At 35.0% G+C, this 14,614-nt stretch overlaps 1 protein-coding gene across 16 annotated transcripts in view; it reads right to left on the reverse strand.

Annotated features, from left to right (window-relative positions):
• Positions 1 to 14,614, reverse strand: part of C2CD5 (C2 calcium dependent domain containing 5) — a 56,779-nt gene that overhangs the window by 12,415 nt on the left and 29,750 nt on the right. For 12 of the 16 annotated variants that reach the window (XM_066319484.1, XM_066319494.1, XM_066319491.1 and 9 more), the window contains 7 exons: positions 8,894 to 9,008; positions 7,080 to 7,175; positions 5,142 to 5,333; positions 4,256 to 4,442; positions 3,109 to 3,273; positions 2,654 to 2,794; positions 916 to 979 (listed from right to left, as the gene is read on the reverse strand). In XM_066319484.1, the coding sequence (XP_066175581.1) occupies positions 916 to 979; positions 2,654 to 2,794; positions 3,109 to 3,273; positions 4,256 to 4,442; positions 5,142 to 5,333; positions 7,080 to 7,175; positions 8,894 to 9,008 (960 nt within the window). Of the gene's footprint in view, positions 1 to 915; positions 980 to 2,653; positions 2,795 to 3,108; positions 3,274 to 4,255; positions 4,443 to 5,141; positions 5,334 to 6,986; positions 7,176 to 8,893; positions 9,009 to 14,614 lie in introns of all 16 variants that reach the window. The other 4 variants (XM_066319496.1, XM_066319482.1, XM_066319486.1 and 1 more) reach the window with 1 other exon arrangement.

Consider the following 14,614-nt stretch of genomic DNA (forward strand, 5'->3'; position numbering starts at 1 on the left):
TAGGTAACTCTATAACTGATCCATTGCAACTACTCCAGAAATGGGGAGTTCATGAGCAGATGGAAAAATAAGATTGCAGATGAGCTGATATCAGTTTCCTAAGGAACAGCCACTGCTCACAAGCTCTCAGCAAGCACACAGACAAAAGGCACCTGACTTACACCATCTACTTTGGAACATAAACAAGGATTTGGAAAGATCCTTCACCAAGGTCTCTTTTAACAAACTAAGAATGAAGCATCATCAAATGAAATGTAAACATTAGACTAGGAAAAGAGGGACAAAAATGCTTACTTTCACAGTGAAGACATCTGTAATTTTGGATTTTGTGCTTCAAACACATTAATAACTTACATGCAGAAGAGGATAAAACAAGATGATTGCTGATGGCCTTAATTTAAGGCAATAACATCAACGGCAGCACAACTGGATAATCAGTGACGAACAAAAAATTTGGTAATAGTAACAGGTAACTACAAGGACAGTTCTGAGCTTGACACGACTCAGAATTATTAACATTGATATCAGTTATCAGGAAAGTAACTAAGACTTTCTTAGAAGAAACATAGGGAAATTCACAATGACAAGAGGAAGGACAAGGACAAATCAAATGTCCAGAGCAATTTCTATATAATGGACAAATCTATTTGCCTCTTATTCAGATCCAGCAGTTCTGTTGGGGAAGGCATGACATATCTATACAATGATAAAAGCATAAAGACAACTGATAGCAGGCAATAATCAGTTCTCTATTCTACTTTCATTAACCTGGAACCTAAAAATATGTAATTAAGTCAAAAAATCTTCAGAAACAGGAATATTGTCAGTTCTCTGGGAGCTTTAAAAATTATTTTTAATAAAACTAGCCAGATTTTGTCATTTTGCAGCACAAATTAGAAAAAGATGGTTGTATACCAGAAGGTGGTGGAACATCTGTCAGTAAAGAATGTACATCTTCCATTGCATCTGTGTCATCAATCTGAAAAAAGGGAACAATTAAGAAAATCATGTTGCTATGCCAATAGGAAGTTTCAGAAAGAAATAAAATAACCTCTATTCCATTCAGCCTTTAACATTCGTTTTAGATCAGACTGAGAGCTCTGCTACCTTCTGTAAATACCTCTGCTGGGTCTTTACATTGATCCTGTCTTATTGACCTGCAAGAGATCCAAATTTATCTCTAACTCCCAACATTTTCTCATCAAGTGTTTTTTAGAAATGGTTCATAATCTAACTTCAGTATTGAAGTTTTCTGTGAAGTAATGTGTCTCCTTCTCACTTTCAATGTAAAAGAGGTTGTCTTTTTTTTTTTTTTTCCTTCAAAAAACAACCCAAAAACTAAACAAAACCAAACCAGGTATCTTCACCCCTCATAACTGCCTTCTAGCCTCTTTCAGCATATCACAATGAAATGTTTACTGTTTTTTCTTACATAGCTCCAATGAACAATGATTTTACTCTTGAAAGCTTGAAAGTCAGGAATTTAACTAAATCTTCTGGAATATTGTTTCTGATATCAAATAAATCATCAACCAAATATCCAGTTTCTCAAGTAGACAGTAGTAAATGATTCCACAGATAAAAATTTTTTTTTCTATAAATGCCTTAAATATTTCTCAATTTTTTACAAAGACCCTTTTTGCAAAAACACCAACCAATGTAAATTTATCATCCCAAACTCTCCTGTTATTTTCTTACTCTCCTTTCAAACTAATGTTTTCAAACAAACTACTCTTATAGTGCTCCCTCATTCTTCCTATCTCCAACCTTTCTTCCAGATAATTTTCTATGAAGGTAGCGACTTGTGAAGATTAACAAAGCCTTAAATGTACCTTAGGCTGCAATTACAGGCTGTATTTTGAAGTGGTTTTTAGTCAGTGATAGCTATTTGAACTACCTATATCTACAGGATGATCAAAACTCCAGCCCTTCTTTAACACTTGCTGGAGTATTCAACACTTCCAAATGGACAATGTTCAGTTATGTCTTTGAATTTTAGTAAATAGAAAGGTAAAAAACCCCCACTATGTCCTTTATTAATCTATAGGTGTTGTTCTTTCTAGTTGCAGCTGTAGAAAGAACTGTCAGAAGTTGTGAGCTCTTAAATTGTGAAACGCAAATAGCTGAAATTCAGAAAAGCTTCTTTCATGTGTTCTCTCGGCACATGTAGTTTTTTGAATGCTTTGAATACAACTCATTCTGAAGAGTAATAATTCTGAATGTTTAACTACAACAGTAAGAGCTTTGAAACAGGAAGAAAATACAGTCTTTTTATTTGCTAAATATAAAGTGTGGCAACACAGAAACTCAGTGTTTATAAAAATAGATCTTAGGTTTTTGATTAGTCTGATCTGCTGCTTGAAGCAAGCAGAAGGACATTTCTTAACAGCTCTTAATTATTATTCTAGAGATGGCTACATATTCATGAATACCAGGGCAATCTTTCTTCAGACAGTCTGTACTTTAAGGAAATGGAGTATGAAAAAGACAAAACAAAATCTAATACTTTGCTTTTTCTATTGATACAAAAAGGAAAAAAAAATCATACACAAATTTAGGAATTGTTCTTGGAGATGAATAAGGAGACTTTTTAAAAAAATATTTATTTCAGGAAAAGAAAAGTATGAATATGAGTAGTGAAAATGTTTATCACCTCCAAGACAAAAGCATCTTTCTTCCCATGTGAAAGGTCAAGCTCTGTAACTTCATCAGAGCTTTCTGACTGAGATCTCAACAGTCTGGAACGTTGTCTTGGCTCTGGAATGGGAGACCCAATAATTTCTTCAGGTAACTCCTAAAAAGAATGTAAGAATTAACAGATGTTGTGCTCAGCTTAAAAATAATTCAACTCTTCACAATAATTCCAAGAATCAGATAATTTTGAAAATTATTCTACTGAGAAATACATCTAAATAATATCAAACTGATTTGGCTATGTGGCTGAAGAGATCTGAAAATTCCAGCAGCTTTCCAAAATACAGTGAAAAAGATCTGTATTATTATTTGTAATAAACTTACATTCTGAATGACTCAGTAAGAAAAAATTAATATACAGTGTATGTATTTGAATCATAATATTTTATTTTTAAGAATAAAATATTTACTTACTGGAGGATTAATCTCATAGAGTTCCTTGTTTTTTGCTATTGTATCATTTATTTTCTTTTGCATATGGGATATGTGCTGCTCATAGGTGCCATCATTTGGAGTCTTCCCAGCAATCTGAATACCTCCAGGTGTTGGCAAAGCTGCTAAATACACACCTGTTGCAGACTTTTTAAAAGTCACAAAGAAAAAGACAATTATATAAGCATGAATTCCTAATATTTTCATATAAAGCTTTCCATAATGCTTATGCTAAGCCAGCATTGTAACAATTGCAATAGCATCTGCTGCAAATAAATAAATGGATCTCTCTTCTGTTTGCTTATGAAGAAGCTTCACTAATCTTTTAAAAAACTCCCTCCTTTTTTATTTTTCATGGTGGAACTCTTAGACTTGCCTAGAAATTAAAAAAAAAAGAACCCTAAAAATTAAAGCCCCTGTCCAGTATGTTTTGCATAAGCAAATAATTTTTTACAGATTTTGAAGACCTAAAATTGGGACAAACCATTTACAGCATCAGTGAGGTTGTGACAACCCTACTTCTATTTACAGGGCAATCTTGAAACAGATATGAAAGATAAAAGATGATGTCGGCCAGAATTACCCAAGCACCCTCTGATGCAGGAAGAAGCAGGGTATTTCACTATTCTAACTTAGCATGGAAAAATAGGGTTAGAAAATATTGTTAATGAACAGATCTTGACTTTCTCAACTCTATCATTTATTTCTTCAGTTTCATCAAAGAAGAGGTAACAGACCTTCCCCTTGTTACCAAATAACCAAAAATTTTACTGACATACTTAATCGACCTTATTTGTCATGAAACTGCAACTCAACTTGAAGACCAGGCATCTCTTTGATAGGAATACTATCATTTTCCCACAATTTCTGCCATTAAACGGTTTAAAGCTTCTTTTTCTTTCATCCTCTTTCTAATAATCTTGTCTTCTACCATTTTCAAGAGATTTGAATCTTCTTCTGCTGGTTATGAAAGACAAGTCTGTCCTGATTTTACAATAAATAAGACACTTTGCTCTTAAAATGATGTTTCAATATGCCTGGTTGCTCTGAATTCCACGACACTTGCATGTCTTCCTGAAAAAAATACTGTAAGAAAGCAAAAGAATCCCAGGATTCCAACTGTACTTACAGCCAAGCCCATCAGCATATTTTCCCCCACAGTGATCTGAATTCTCAGCCCAAAGAGGGCATTCATTCCTCTCAGCTTGAGTTTATTCATCAGTTGTGTGTGCACTTCATACTCCATGAATGGCAAGAGGTTACTGATGGAGGTTGCATTTGCTTCAGCCTGAGCTTTCTTCTTCAGACGGCACAACCTGGCAACACCAAGCAGCACAGAAAGAGCTTTAATGGATTTGTGAAGATTGAAAGGGATCACAGGGTATCTTGAATTTTCTGCCTCATTGTATAACCTAACACAGCTTCTTTTCAATCCTTCTAGATTGCTGCAGCAGTAAAATAAAATGCCAGTTCTTTACATTAATTCCTGGAGACAGTGTAATCTGAAAACTTCCATTTTCAGCTTTTCTTCTAGTAAGATCCCCAATGCAAACACCTATTTCTCTTGCTGCAAAACTCAAACATTTCAGGCACAAATACAAAAAATTACTACTGTAATTTCTAGTGGTAGAACTTTTAAAATTCCTATCAATACAGTTATTCAAGACACACATTGGAAAGAATAAAAAAAAACCCCAAACAAACCAAACCCAAGTTTTAGCCTCACAGCTAAAGCATTAACCATATTTATCTGAAAAGACAAAAACAAAGAGCACAGCAATCCCATCTCTGACTATACATTAATCATCTTCCACTCTTTGGGTTTAGTCCTACAAGCTGAAATTCAAAGTCCACACCAGTGCAATGATACTTTCAGAGAAAAACTTCATTCAAGAACACATGCTAATTGTAATTTTTAAAATATAAGGTTCGATGACATATTGGACTTTAGCAACAGGAATTTTCTCAAAGATCTTCAAAACTTTACTAGACTAAGGAAGTATTTTGACAGATACCTGGCTTGAATAAGACAGCCCTTCCCAACAACTATAGCCTCTACAGGAAGGTCAATTGTGGTGAAAAGGACATCAGGAACTTTTTGCTTCCTGCAGTTGTAACAGTAAGTGAGGTGAGCAGGAAATGGCATGTTCAGTTCATCATATGGGATATGGCAAAATCCACAACCTGGTGGTGAAGCTTCTTCAATCCTAAAAATACATTATGGAGAGAATACTTAAAACATCTGCATCTTGTTAACCATGATCAGTAAGTGCACATGTGTATAAAAACCTACAGAGACTTCCTTAAAACATACGCCACAACCAAACTCTGCTCCGTTATACCAATGTGACAAGTATTACAATATATGAACTAAAAGGTTGCACACTGCTTGCTAAAATGCTATCAATAAAACTTGCATTGAAACTTCCTATGCAGGGATTGAGAAAAAAGACATTTAGTGTCTAACAATTCATATAAACCCGCAATGTTATTGAACTGGCTTTAAGCAGTGTAACTTCTAAATATAATCCATTATACAACTGGTGTACAAAGAATTAGCTGTACCAAACACACCAAAAAAATCTCTTTTACATTCATTGTGCCCAAAACCCCATAAGAGCAGAATGCAAACAACAAACCAACCATCCTGCTGAGAACCTGTACAACATATATTAACATGTATTATTATATGTGAGAAGAACAACAAGATTATTTCCTAAGACAAGGTATGAGGTAATTATTTGCTTAGTCTCTTTCCCCCATGAGCAATATCCAGGAATGGCCACTATAAAAATATGAACAGGGAAAGCACAGGCCAACTGCAAATCATCACTGCACATTCATTCTGTTTCACATAAAGAATTCTCAGTGATTCTGAAAAGGTGCTTAACCAAATCTGATAGATTTGGAACATTAGTTATCATAAGACTGGCAAATATATTTTGTGTTGAGCATGAGCTTTGTCTGTTTACCTGTTTTACCTCCCTCTGGCATTTCTAATCTATGCCAAAACTCTTATCTAAATATGTATTTTGGTGCTACTAAAAGTGCTATTTTTTAATATTATGAACATGATATTTCTTCCTCTCCATCATACAGTGACTACAGAAACAAGTATTTTAGTTCTGGCCATAGTTTTTAAAAATCTATCTACACCAGAAGACAATGGTCTTCTGCTAACAGAGTAAAAGAATAATAAATATTACACTGACTGGTTTATTATGGAAAAAAAGCAAGGCAAGGGATAAAGTGTAATAAATAGCCTTGCTTACAACTATAATAATCCCTTGAAATATTTGATTACTATCCTGATGAATACATAATAAATTACCAATATGCATTAATTAATCTTCTTTTCCATGAAAATAAATTTGTGGCAATGCTCATTCTTCAAATTTGATTCACAAGAGCAGAAACAAAGGGAAACTTCATGTTTGGCCTTCAGTTTTATCATTCTGTTCATCAACTTTGACAAACACATACCCATTTTGGAAAAATCTGGCATCATACTTGTTTTACAACCAAGCTATTTTATTTCCCACACATAAATAGTATTTAATGGAGCATATACACACATATTACAGCCACAGCCACTTCTGGCTTATGTAAGTTATCAAACATCTGTCATTTTTTATTGTGTGATAAAAAATTGAGAAAAGAGACCTGAAGAGCAGCGAAGGAAAAAAACTTGAGTTATGATCTGTGTTAGTAGTCAAACGTGTTACCTTATTGAGACTGTTAGAAATAAAAACAGAGTATCTAATTGGGTGCAGAGCTCCATTACTCCTGTGGTGGTTGTTGTTAGTGAAAAGCAGTAAAGTGGTTGGTCCCGCATCCTGCACTGTAACACTGTAACCTACCCTAATAGAGAAGAACTATCTTGGCTCTGAGGAAAAAAATCAACCTCTCCCTTCTCTGACCCTATGGAAAAGAAGCCAGGCTGCCATGACAACCTTTGTTCCAAACAGCCTTCCATGGTGCCATCCTGAAGGAACCTAGGGTTCAGTACAGCTGCTGTGCCAGATGCGGACAAAATACAGACCTCTTCACTATAAGAGAAAAGAATAACAACAGAGTGAATTCCTACCACTTAGTGGTGCTTTTATATAAAATTATCAGATTAAAAGGCTAGTATAAGTCTCAATGAAGTTCAACATCACCACTAATTTTGTGCACTTGCGCAATTTGATCCATTAAAACTCACAAACAATCCTCTTCTGGGATTTAAATTATAACAAGTACAAGATAAAGAAGGGTTGAACAGAAAGACTTAAGAGCTTTGCCTCATGTTACAAATAATATAACAAAAGAAAGACTAAGCAGGTTTAAGTGTGATTTTCAGTTCTGTGGTTAACAATGCAAAGAAATACAGCAAACCAAACATTAAAAACAAAACAAAAAAACCCAAACAAACAAAAAAAAAGGCATAATTTTTTTACCAAAGTAAAAGGGAAGTCGAGAGCCTCAGCATCTTATTAACATTCAATTTTCAAAAATGAAGTTACAACCCAACACTGACAAGGTGCCTCTTGGAAGGATAAAAAGTAGCAAAACAGTAGAATTTTACTAGGAAGAACTACAATAATGGTACATTTTGCATGTAAAGTAACCAACCACACTTAGGATTTAGAAGAGTTAAAGCTCTCAGAACTACTACAGAGCTTTTAATAATTCTCAAGTTGTTAAATAAGAAACAAACCTCTAGTATTCAGTACAAAATACTACATTAAAAAAAAAATATAGAAAATTTTTACCACATTTTCTAGAATGATACATGTGTCTTTTTTATTTTTTGTTTCTCTTTCCAAAAGAATTTTTCATATGTAACACATCTGGCAGACCAGTACTTAAACACACACAGGCTTGTGCTTCAAGCATGGAATAAAGCTGAACTGGTAATAAGTATGGGAATTCCAATCAATATTTTATCAATAATCAAACACTACCACTTTAAATACCTTTAGAGAAATGCAAGCATCAAATAACCCAATAACTGATTGCCTGCCTATGCTCTGTACATTCTTTCCCCATAGTTAAGATAGAAAAATAAAATACAAACTATTCATGCTTTTTACAAGGAGACTGACAGGCAAAGGAATAAATGCTTCATTTAGGTGTGTTCACCCCTTAGTGATGGAATAATTGAGGCAAATAAGGTAAAACAAAATTTTCCAATTTCTCTCCTTAAAAAAGCACATCTTTAGCGCTTTTACCTTAAAGCATTAAGGCAAAATCAACTTGAAAGAAAATAAATTCAGATGTTTGAATTTGTTCATTACTTCCCAAATCCAAGTCGAAATAGTGAACCAGAGTAATTTTCTGTCTTAATATCATCAAGCACAACTGGCTCCAGGGTGAGCTTTTTCTGGGCCTGAAATGTGATGTTTTCCATTTAAGTTCTGGTCTGTCAGTTGTTATCCAATAATGAAGCTTCAATACATGTATTTTTTAGAACAGTCTTAATTATTTAGTTAGATTAGGTTTAGAAAACTTCATGGGTAAATTAATATTGTAACTACAAAGTAAATTGTAGCCTTTAGTTTAAAAGAAAAAATTGCAACATTCATTAGAAAAAACTTAAACCCCGGATCTAAATATATATAGAAGATGCCTAATACTGAAATTTCATAATGTCACTTAAACCCTGTAAAGTAGTTCTAGAATAGACAGTACCAACAACTGCACTGGAACAGTTAATTTCAAATCCACTGGTGATGAAACATGTTTTCTGTGGCATTTTGAAAATCAAATCATCATCATGATTTACCAAATGCTGGTTGATTCACTGTAGCCCACTACAGCATGACAACCCAATGCCTTGGCATGGGATTTTATTTCTTGTCTGATTTCTGCCCACCAGGCATCTCGTGTCTCTGGTTCATCTGAAAGACAAAGTATAAATCAGTTCACTATTCTGTACTATGCCAACACAAAGCTTCATGCAATTAATCTGAAAAGTTGAGGTTTTCATACTCAAGTGTTTTGAATATGGACACACTTTATTTCCTTCCTATTCATCACACTTCAAGGAAGCCTAATGGGACTTTTTCACTAATTGTCTTGTTTCTACCCCATGTGAGCAGGTTCTCACAAATTAATGCATTCTTGTGGTTGTCCATGTGACAGATAACACTAAAATACTGTAGATACTGTTCCAATCTTTACCCATTTTTAGTTCCAAACCACACTCTCAGTTTCCAACAACACAAGAGCAGTGTGTAACTTGCAACAAAGCATCACAGATACTCTGCAATGTTGAAAAACTAACAGTAATGAATAGGAATCTGTAGTAGTAAACTAATATTTTACTTTGCTGTACCCTTGATATCTTTGAAATAACCTCAGTAGTTTTCCCTACTGGAAGCAGTTCTCTCTGTTAACCAGATTTTAAAAATATTTGTTCAAAACCATATCACTAATCAAACAGACAGTTCTGTGGCACTCCTAACTGTAAGAAGCCACAGGGATTTGAAACTAAATCTACATTTGCAAAATGAAGAAGTACAGGGTGTATGCTCAGTGCTTTTTAGTTTCAGTATCCTGGAAACTGCACCTTTCCCTTCATGCCCATGAATGGATTCCAATTACCTTTATTGTCCTCAAGGTTATATGTTAAATATATCCTGCCTGCTTTTCTTGAAAACTACAAGATACAAAATACAAAAAGTGTGCTGCAAGAATTAGTTCATCCAATCCATTTATTTTAACTGCTCAGCAATTAGTTCCCATAACTAAAGCTCTTGTCTTGCAAGCTTTTTACATATGGAGCCAACAAATACTGAATTTACAACTGGAATTTGTCAGCTGTTTCTTCTCTCAAAACTTACCTGTTTCAATAAAGGTAGTTGGCAACTGTGTTAATTTTTGATACAAAAAGGGAAAACCAGTAATAAACAATCCCTCAGATATTATCAAGGGTTCTGACTAGAGAGATTTTTATGGAATTTCCCTTTAATCTGAACTTAGCAGAGATACAAACTTCTGGCCACTCAGTTCTCCTTGCTGAATCGTAATTTAAATATCAAGATCAAAGCCTGAAATTTATTTGGAACCAATTTTGTACTACCAGGAATTTTTATCAATACAGTGTATGATAACCACACTATCATACACTTGGGTTCTCTGACAACATGACAAACAAAAATGCAAGATGCAGATATACACATAATTTAAAAGTTACTGAAACAGAAATATTGTAAAGTAAGATGTAATCAATATTGTAAAATAAGATGTATTCATTCATGACTTTACCTCAACTTTGCATTTAGCACTAGGCTTTAATATTTCTAAACTAAACTAATCATTTTCTAATTAAAAGGAAGAGCACAGAGGTCTGTATATTCAATTATACCTAACTTTAGATGGCAGTGCTTGTGTAAGTCACAGCATTATGCTGACCAGCAGCAGCCTGGATCCTCAGACTGAAATTTAGTCATCCTTTGCTTTAAGAAATAAACACTGAACAGAAAAAAACCTTACAGTGAGAGTTCTTAGGAATGTTCTCTGCAATCAACAAAAATATACACTTTAGGACACAAAACAAGGGATTTCTATGAACCGTATCAATCATGTTGTTATATGCAACTTCAGTTTAGCAGGTTTCAATGCATTACTGGCAGAATCTTGAGGCGCTGCACTTCACTCAGTGTGAAAACACTGTTTAAATCCTCTCAGTGACTGGGAAAATAAATGCTTAAGATGATATTCAGCAACCCTGACTCAGATTCCTGGAGCACCTGCTCCTCTCAGCTTTGGAAATGGAGATTCCTACAGAAATAATCCATCACAACACAGGGTTGGAGTTCCCCAGCTCAGCTCTCAGAACCATTTGTGGTACAAAAAGTGGAAAATGGCTTCTCTTTGCATGGACACCTCTGGACAGAGGCTGCTTTTGCTGCCACCAGGCAACAGCAGCAGAAGTAGTTGAAACGAGGGAGAATTTTTGGAAATGGATTGTAAGGCCAGGCCATAACATCTGACAAATTCAGAGTGTATGGAAGATGTGAGACCACAGTCACATTCTGTGAAGCTCTCTCTTAACTCTTTTTGTTGAAATGGTCAAGGATCTTGGGAGCAATTGCTCTTCCCCCGCCTCCAGTCATGGGCCAGAGATTGTTTTGCTAAGCAATGTGTTTCTCCTTAGAGATGAAAAGTCTAAGGAGCAGCAAAAGTGGTTCTCTGACCATGCCGAAGAACACCTGCTCAGTGAGACTGGATCACAGGCAGCTGATTATACACACTGACTGAACAGCCACACAAATTTTTGTACTTCAAAGAAAAACACCTTCAATGAAGAAATCCCTTTTTCTAGACAAAAAATGTGCCAATTTTTCAAAACCATAACTTTTTATATCTTTTGGTTCCACATGGCAAAAACTGCTTCTACTTATCACCAGTGACATTTCCATGTCAAAGTGCAAGAAAATGTGAAGTCATGATGAGGATTTGAGAGTTAGCAACAGGTGAAGTGACTGAGGATGAATACAAAATGTGCTGTGAAATAAAGGTAAGATAGATAAAGACAAGAATGACATTGAAAAGGAATATAGCCAGAGTGAAAACTGAAATGGAATGAGATGTTGAAAGGAAACAAGGATCCTTAAAGTGAACATAAAAGGTAGAAATAGTGACGGGTCCCAAATTCTATGCCAACATTTGGCTTTCCTCCACTAAAATTCATTGTTTAAATTACTGAAGTTATTAAGAGACTTAACAATTTTCTTACCTAACATCTACAAGAACACCCAACCATTATGGCAAACACAGAGTGTTGTGAAGTTGCTCAACACTGTGTGTTGCAAAAACAACATTTCACCCTTTATTCTAGGACCTGTTCAGTATCCACACTAACAAAATTATTAAGTACAGAAATGTAATGGATCATTTTCATTCTTATTAGAATTAAGAAGTATTTTCTAGCCATTGTCTTCAGCATTAACAGGATCAGGCCCAATATCTTTCAAATAATTCAACAATTTCTTATTGCACAAGAACAAATATTTCCATAAGTCATGCATAAACAACTATAAGGAAGACTGGGACCTCTGCTTAAGATATTTGACTATTTTTTTTTCCAGAAAGAGGCCAAAAAATAACAATTATTATGCTTATATATAAATACTGTACATTCACAGTTTACATGAACTTACCTTTGTATATTAAAAAAAAATTGTCTACAATTAAAATCAAACACCATGACATTGCAATAATAAGTTGATACAAAACACTGAATGCAGTGCAATGTGTAGCATTCATATCCTTCTGACAAAGATTTTCACAAGCAGCCTTTTTTGACACATGAGCCACACAATTTCACATGGGGATGCTGTCGTAGCATTTACAAGTTTAGTAAAGCTAAGGATTTACATAAACAATTAAAGGAGTTAGGGAAGCAGGATGGCATGTGTCCAGCACACTCCATGAGAGTGCCTGTTGGTTTTTTTTTGCTAAGGCAAAAGCTTAAGAACTAAGGGTTTGCAAAGCAGATTCAGCAGACAGGAGCCAGAAACGGTGGGTATTTTGGCGCATGCTTGGATCAGGTGACAGTACAGACTGAAAACTATGGCAGCTCACTGAAATGGTTACAGAAAGTAATGGCCCTGGATTCTAGGTGGAAGCAAAAAGGCAAGCATACAGAGCACTCAGTCACAAGCTTTTCTAGCAAATGTACCGAGTAGTTTGGACCAAGGTTTCTCTACAACTTTAAGCAGAAAAGTTTGCAGGAAATTCTGCTGCTAATTATGCCCCCTTTGTGGGAAAGAGAAGGCTGAATATTAAACTTACTTTATCAATGTTTCCAAATTGGCAGGATATTTATAGCCAAGTGGAAGCAAAGCACACTGTTCCTATAGTTGAGGACTTGAGAAACAATGTTGTCAACAGTACAGTGCTCTATAAAAATTGTGCCAACTCAAACCTCCTCCAGCTGAAAGCTTCCAAATTGATTTTATTGAGCAGTTTTGTAAGACACAAACAGCACTTCTGGAATGTTCTTTGAGTTAGCTCTATCCAACACCAAGTCACCTATCTCCTTTAAAATACAAGGTTGAGCTGTACTATCCATGAGACAACAGCCTGTAAAAATCTTTCACTTAGACACTATCACTTTTCTAATTCATAAGAAGCAACACATTTCCCAAGTTGTTTGCTAGAGGTTCACTTGTACAGGCTCTTTCAAGATTTAGCCAGAAGCTGCATTTTGCTAGTCCATATAAATTTTTTAAAACTGAAGACAGGTTAAGAATGGCCTCTTGACGACAACAGTTTATACCCAAGAGTTGCCGTATCCCTAAAGCTGAAGCCTTGGACAACCTGAGGAAATAACTCCAAAGCGGGAACTGTCTGATTCATTTCAACCAATTTTATATTGTATAATTTAGTAAATATTTACATGTAGAACACAATACTCTGACAGGAGGAGGACAATCAAAGGAAAATTTTCATGATCTATAGATCACTCATTCTGTAGTTTCAAAATTGGCAATGAAGGCCAATAATATTCTTTCAGATTCAATCTAGGAACCTTTCATTAGGCAAAGTCATTATCCACATGTTCAACGATTCCTTATTATTGTATCTTGTTAATAAAAAACCTACTAACAGCTTATACAGAAAGAAGTGTGATATTTTCCTGTAGGTTTGGCTGGTTGGGTTTTTTTAACAGACATCTTTTATAGGTTTATAAGAACCTTCCCTGGACCTTGAAGTTTTATTTAATCCTTGCTGGTTGTCCCATAAACATTGACATTATCAGTTTTCTAAAATATTTGACAACTAAATAACTGTACAGAAACACAAAACCTCTGGTTTTGGTATTTTCAGGCAGCAAATAACTAAACCTATAGCAGATTAACCTAAAACTTTCAAAAAAGTTTCCAAGCCACTCCATCCTTGTTAAAAATACTACTCCCTATATTCATCTTTAAGACAAAAACATGTACAAATTAAAACTTTCTGTAACAAAATTAAGGAAAAAATTAAAGGGCTATATCAAAGGAAAAATAGGATCCACTAAATTAGCAGGAAACAGTGTAACTACACTCAAAGAGAACAGGCACACTTACTCTTACAAAGTTAAACTTGAAATAAAACATTCAGCCTGCAAAATATTATTGATAACCAGTGCATTTCTGCCAGACGAAGTCAGAGAACACCACACATCTCACTTCTTAAACCCAAACTGCTGAATGAGCAAAACAAGACTTGAAGGTTGAAGGAATTCTTCAATTACTAAGGAGACAATTTTAAGAACACTTTGGATTGAAACTGCATTTACAGGGTGAGATATTGGCTGGTTGATTAAACACAAACCCTTTTATGTGCAGGGCAGTTTTCTACTGTTAGTCAGGCCAAATCACTACCTGAGCACCAAGACGCCAAGAGAAAACATACAGCAAAGTCCACACTCCACTCCTTTCACTGGCAGCTCGCTGCTAAAGTGTTGGCTTTAATCCCAAAATACACTCCAAGGTGGAGAAGCAGAAGGGTT

Source organism: Sylvia atricapilla, chromosome 5 (assembly GCF_009819655.1).
Source record: "Sylvia atricapilla isolate bSylAtr1 chromosome 5, bSylAtr1.pri, whole genome shotgun sequence".
Taxonomy (NCBI): Eukaryota; Metazoa; Chordata; class Aves; order Passeriformes; family Sylviidae; genus Sylvia; species Sylvia atricapilla.